The sequence below is a fragment of the Hypomesus transpacificus genome, chromosome 18 (assembly GCF_021917145.1).
Source record: "Hypomesus transpacificus isolate Combined female chromosome 18, fHypTra1, whole genome shotgun sequence".
Classification (NCBI taxonomy): domain Eukaryota; kingdom Metazoa; phylum Chordata; class Actinopteri; order Osmeriformes; family Osmeridae; genus Hypomesus; species Hypomesus transpacificus.
In genome coordinates, this window is record NC_061077.1 from 7370913 (window position 1) to 7377450 (window position 6538).

The following is a 6538-nucleotide window of genomic DNA, read 5'->3' on the forward strand; positions in this document are numbered from 1 at the left end:
GCTGCAACACTGAGCGACTAGGAGCTTCACTAACAGGCATATTAGCACAGCATCGAGGCACACAAGACTGCCTAGCAGTAAAGCAACCCAAGCAGAGTTCACCCAGGGACCGAGAGAGTGAGTGAGTGAGAGAGAGAAAGCACCGCGTGAGTGTGAGTGAGTGAGAAAGAGAAGCAGACTGGGACATGAGCTGGTGCCGTAACACAGATGGACTGAAGCAACACAGTGAGACAACAACACACTAAAACAGCTCCAGTAAGCCAGGTTGCTGTTGAACCATTCTTGTTGTTAGTTGTAGGTAAGAGTAGCTGTCTGCCATCAATGATAAGGTAAGAGGGGGGGGGTGGGTGTATCTAAAAGCAGACACAGGTAGACATAGGAGCCAAGAGCAGGAGAGCGAGCACACACGTGCGCTCTAGAGAGGCAGTACCGCAGAGATGTGTTGAGAGCCAGTGGTGAGAGGGTGGGGTGCCAGATCCTCTGGACCCTGCATGGGGAGACAATAACAGCAACAATGGACTAAGACATGGGGAGGGGGAGGGGACCAGGAGATGGGGAGAGGTACACAGAAGAAAAATAATCTGGAAATATGGTATTTCCCTTCCCCACAGTATGGGGAAGGGATCTTATTTGATACATCAACCTAGATGTGGGACTATTTATAGCCTAGTAGTCAGGGTGCTGGCAAGAGACTTCTGATACCTACAAAAGGATTCTTGTCAAACATGGTTATACTTATTTTGACAATGCAAGCACTTCTTAGTTCATTACAAAAACTAAGAGAATGCACAGCTAGTTAAAAGAATAAGAGCAAAAATGGAGGAATCAAGTACGTGAAGCCTACTTGAACCTTGAAAGCTTTCCGGTGATTTATATCCTTTATATGATATGCTATATCAACTTGAGTAAGGTTCATGGGAAGCAAATCAAAGATCCTAACACACCACAAACAAATATACCAATGCTGTATGGGTAGGGAAGTATGGGTGAAGTGCATGGTGCTAAAGTAACTACAATGGGCGAGCGAGGTCTATGGTAATGGTCACACAATGAACAATCTTTATGTAGTGAGCATTTATATGAGAGAGAGAGAGACAGAGACAGACAGACAGACAGACAGACAGACAGACAGAGAGACAGAGAGAGAGAGACAGAGAGAGAGAGAGAGAGATGGTGTGTATAGTAGGCCTATATAGTTTGTGGCCGAAACATGAGGAAGTAAACTGTAAGTAAACTTTGTCTGTTTAGAATAATGATTCTAAGTGTTTAACCGTGTGTCTGCTTGACCCATTTTCAAATGAAGATAAGAGAGCCGAAGACAAAGACATGAGGCAGAAGGCAGAAGTAGCAGACAGAATGCATTGCAGCAGCATGGCAGAACATGGAGCAAGGCATGCTGGGATGTGCTCTGAGTGCCTCGTCACACCCCTACGTATTGGATCTCTCCGCTTGGCGCGAGCTGGAAAGATTGGGTTTATTGCATTTGGGTTAGCTACCAATTTAGAATTAAGACAACATGCCGACTGGATCAACACCAGTCAGTCAACACCACAATTACACTTAGAAGGGGGAAGATTGGTTTACTGACTGCAACATGTCTAAAAATGGAAACCAATATAGCAAGAGCAGGTGCTTGTTCTTCAGCTGTTAACAGATCAGTGTTAGAACGTTTCGATACCCAGTTTCAGAAGCTAGACTGTTAAACATGTCTAGTTCTCCCCTTGAATGATCCTATGTGATCGTCCCTGTTTAAAGACAAAAGAGGAAGTAATCTGGGGCAGAACAGAATGCATTGTGGGGAAACAGATTTGTTGTGGGCTTCTACAGGTTCAGGGTTAAATATGGGTCACCGTTGTCACGGTGCCACTCACGTCTGGCTGGAGGCGATTGGCTCTGCGTCCGTAGCTGATGGTCCTGGAAGGCTGGACCGACTGGCGCAGGGGGATGGAGTGAGGCTTGTACTCCTTATCCACCTCCTCACTGTCGTACAGCTTTGGCTTACTTTGCTGTATGGAGACAAATACAGCGGTAAACCTTCCACAACCCTCAAAGCTCAATGGGCATCAGCCATGAACAAGCGCCAAACATTGTGTGAAAGTCACCTATGATCTGATAGACCCTTGCAAGCCCCCCCCAAAAAAAGATAAGGGGACTGTATAAAGTTACCGTCAGACTGGCACCAGAGTGGGACATTTCAAAGGGGTAGACGATCCTCTCGTAGTGCGAGCGCAGGAGAGAGCCGATGTTCTTGCCTGGGGGGTAGCCAAGCTTCTGGGCCACGCGAGCCCAGCGGCGCTCCTTACTGACCGTCTCAAAGCCCCCCTCCTCGATCACAATCTGCAACAAACCACACTCCATTTGCTTAGCTCACTTTCATTAGGGAACAGTTTAGATATCATATGGGATATTTATATATGTGATTGAGTCCAAGATATAGCTGGCACGGGTCTGCATATGCAGGAGGTTTCGTGCATTTATGTGTCTGCAGCACCTTGGATAGGCTGAAGAGGTCCAGGATACGCCTCTCAATGTTAGGAATCTTCAAAGAGGATCCCTGGATCTCCCAGAACTTGGCGATCCGATCTAAGTAGTTGAGCTTCACTCTGGTTTCAGCCTATGGGAGGACAGAGGGGCACGGTCAGTATGCATTGACATCTTCTGAACAGACTGAAAGGAGTCCTGAGGTCCTCCACATATATCAGAAGTAGAAGAGAGACAAACCTCCAGCTCGTTGAGCCTCTGTATGCGAGGTGTGAAGCGGAAGTTGTCCACCTCTACAGCAAAAGGGGGCTGCCAGTTCTGTGGGGTGCACAGTCATCTGTCATCTTTATCTCTACATTAATTCAAACACCATTTACTTCAAAACACAAAAGGTTTAAGAATACTATCATTTCAAAATGAGTCAGGGTTCACTGAAAGGTGTGTGAAAGTAAAGCACTTACAGCAGGTGGGCGAATCTTGCAGATTCCAGACTTTTCAGCTATTGGACGGATCTTGGCAATGTAGCCCAGGGGATCCTGAAACTCCTCCCATGAGGGCTCAAATACTGGGCACTCCGGTGGAGGCACAAAGTCTTCCCCCTCCATCGCCCTGGCAACAATAAGGCAAAAAGACCCAAGTGAGCTGAGTGCATCACTATTACTTAAGATATGGAAACAACTATATTGTTCACTCCTGCAGTACTGCAGTCCTGTAGTTACATTTGACTAGTTTATCTCCTTCTAATAAACTGTTTGGACTGGATGGGGATTAAACTCCCCCTTGGGCTTAATTGAGCCACACAAAGCTTCACAGAGAGGTTCCAAGTTCTTCCAATTGGAAGAAACAATTGTTACTAGTAATTTTTTATCAATATTACATTACACAACTTAACACTCCAATTTAATTTAAAAATAAATACTATTCCAGACCTTGGTTAACCCCAATTGGACAGGAGTTCACGTAACTGGTCCCTTTTCTTACCCCTCCCCCACACTACACAGACAACAATCAAACGAATTTCATTTCGCTAGCTTATTGGATTTATAGCCATCCCTTTAAAGGGTATTGGACATCAACCCAAATTAACACGTACATGACAATTGTATGGCATTTTATAATTGGTTTAACCCATTTATGAAGTTTGTTTTGTGAGATCCAACTGATTGCCTAATCGTACCCCGGTGGTCTCCTTCTCGATATGTATAAGCCAACAAACGCAACATTGAGCGTTTCCACTCCAATCTGGTTTTCTAATTAACACCTGGGCCTATTGAATCACAGTGGCAGGAAAGCCATTTAAACACCTACACAAACCACAGCAAAATACAAACAAGCAGAATTTTGATATTGGTCTATTTCTTGATTACATTGCAACCACTACTAAAAGACGTTGGCTAAACTACTGCCAAAATAAGGACATGCCACAGTAAAACGTCCACGACAGCGCACTAAATATTCCAAAACAAGCTAGCAAGCATACTGACCAGACGTTACACTGTTTAGTTTAGATTGGCTACCTGGCTTATTTACATTATTAGGGAAACGGCCGCGTATTAGTCCTATTACGTTCAGTCAAATAGGGCCAAAGGTAATGAAAAGTTGGTGATAATGTGGTGTATCCAATTCGTGTCTTGCGAGCTCGAGGGGTCTTTTGTTCAGCTCTGGGTCACGATAAGGTGGCTGCAGCTAACGTTACGGCCTCCACTTCATGGCAGCCCATCCCAGCAGCCCCGTCTCTCGGGCAGCAATGCAAACTTTGCAATCAGCTGCATTAGATAGCAAAGAACTATCCCAGGTCTGTTAACAACTGACGTTTAATGGTAACAGTAGTTATCCATTTGGTTCAATTGACTCCATACAATCCCACTTCCTTCTCCTTGCACTCTGACGCTAGCTAGCGTAGCTACCGTCTTACCTCACTCTGTTGTTGTTTGATAGAGAACTAGCAGGCTTGCTTGGTCCAGTTAAGCTAGTTAGCTAGCTAGCACTAGGGCTAGCTACCGACGAAGTTGGCCGTTTTCAGCTTCTTTTACAAGTGTACTCCGTTCCGTTTATTTATGAACTGAAAAACATTCACTTGGTAGACTCATTTGGATGTTAATGAGTGTGCCTGAGCTCATTGGATGTGTCCCCATCGAATGAATATGTGACCAACATCACTATCCCCCGTTCATCCTGTCTAAGCTAAACGCCATCTTAGTTTCATCACAGCCGAAGCACAGCCGAAAGTCTCTAGACGCCCACAAGCTAGCGTAGCTAGAGATAGCACTACTACGTATTCTTCTAAGACGAAATAAGGTAGCTAGCTGACTACTAGTCGGATTTTTTTAAGGCTAGGAGCATCCGGTTCTCTGCACATTGGGTTAGGATTTAATTTGATCAATTGTTTATCCCATCGTAACGTGTGTTTCAGAAAGTATGTGCACATGGATTAGGCTATCTGTTAACTTTCCTCAAAATACCCAAACAAATTCGTACTATTTGCAATTCCGGGTCTTTAGTACATGATTACGACTCTGAATCAAGGAGTTGTGGCGATCGCCGGCGTATAAAACACGCCTACCCTGAACAGAGTGGTGATGAATCCTTCCACATTGTCGTTTATCAAAAAATAGTCCGTATATTCTATTGATACCGGTTCAACTTTTGCCTCACCAATTGTTATAATATGAGGGGGGAGTAACACACATTATTGTGTTATTATACAAATTTCAATACAAATAAAGGTCGACATTTTTCACTGCAAGGACACTTTTTAATATATATCAGAAGCAATAAATAGAACATCTCAATCCTGTATTCTTTCAGAACACTTACTACATAAAAATATATTTCAGAAATCATACTTTTTGTAGGATGTGACTTAAATAATATCAATAAATCCTCAAACATACAAACACTTGTACGCATAGCACTCTTTCACCTTCACCTCTAAAATATAAAATAATTAAATTGTAAATGCCATCCATTATTAGCCATCTCTCTCTCTCTTTCTCCTTCTCTGTCTCTCTCTCTCTCTCTCTCTCTCTCTCTCTCTCTCTCTCTCTCTCTCTCTCTCTCTCTCTCTCTCTCTATCTCTCTCACAGACACACACACACACACACACACACACACACACACACACACACACACACACACACACACACACACACACACACAAACACAAACCTCGTAAATCATACACACTCACCAGAAGAACAGAATAAGAATAATTAATCCTTTAGACATTATGTATTTGTATAGTATATACACTCAGGTTTATACAGTACAATCCATTCAATAAGTGCAGCTATATTCATGCAAAAGGCTCTAAAAGTGACACTACAGAGGAATAGCAAACACAGAAAATCTTCCTATATCACCAAATCCATACCCAGCTTTTTTTGTTTTGTTTAGTGAATCTGTATTTCTGTTCTCCATTGTAGTTGGACTAACACATTTCAATTCTGAAGCTTTCACTCTTCAACTAAATGTCCAATCTCACTTAGGTCTACTGGTACTGGCCTGGGTCCCCCTTGGACCCTCGATGTTCTAGAGAGGTGGATAGTTTGTGAAAAGAAGAGAGGATCTGAACTGTAGAGAAGCATGATGTGGTAGTGTTTGTTCTATTTACAACACTATAGGCATACTGGGGTGTCAGAGAATGAAGGGAGGATATCTGGGATTTACATGGGGAGTTGGTGAATAAGAGAAGGCCATTATTGACTTAAGACACCACATGTGTGCAAAACCACAAAACTGCATTAAAGAAGCGTGCTTGTTTGAAGACATTGACTGTCCCAAAGCACGCTGCATGAGTTCATTTCACTATGACTAGATTCTTATGAGAGAGTGAGCATGTCAAGTGCCATGGGAGTGGCAGTCACCGATGGAATTGGGGTCATTTTACATGACCAGGTCAAAGCCCTTTCTAATGTTGGGAAGCCGGTCTTAATGAAAAGAAATCCTGAAAAGCTATCAATTAAAATATAAGTTGAGCTTTTCTGTTCAGATGACATTGGACAATGACCCAATTTTAGAAACAGTGCCATTGCTTTCTCACATAATCACCGGTGTT

General features: G+C 43.3%; 1 protein-coding gene across 2 annotated transcripts in view; it reads right to left on the minus strand.

Annotated features, from left to right (window-relative positions):
- kdm5c (lysine (K)-specific demethylase 5C) overlaps nucleotides 1–4757 on the minus strand; it is a 13280-nt gene extending 8523 nt beyond the window's left edge. Inside the window, exons 1-7 of one of the 2 annotated variants that reach the window (XM_047040427.1) lie at nucleotides 4397–4757; nucleotides 2943–3090; nucleotides 2722–2799; nucleotides 2492–2614; nucleotides 2167–2337; nucleotides 1872–2006; nucleotides 431–487 (exon numbers count right to left, since the gene is read on the minus strand). In XM_047040427.1, the coding sequence (XP_046896383.1) occupies nucleotides 431–487; nucleotides 1872–2006; nucleotides 2167–2337; nucleotides 2492–2614; nucleotides 2722–2799; nucleotides 2943–3086 (708 nt within the window). In that variant the 5' untranslated portion in view covers nucleotides 3087–3090; nucleotides 4397–4757. The remainder of the gene's footprint in view (nucleotides 1–430; nucleotides 488–1871; nucleotides 2007–2166; nucleotides 2338–2491; nucleotides 2615–2721; nucleotides 2800–2942; nucleotides 3091–4396) is intronic. The other variant, XM_047040428.1, reaches the window with a different exon arrangement.
- Between the last annotated feature and the right edge of the window lie 1781 nt (nucleotides 4758–6538).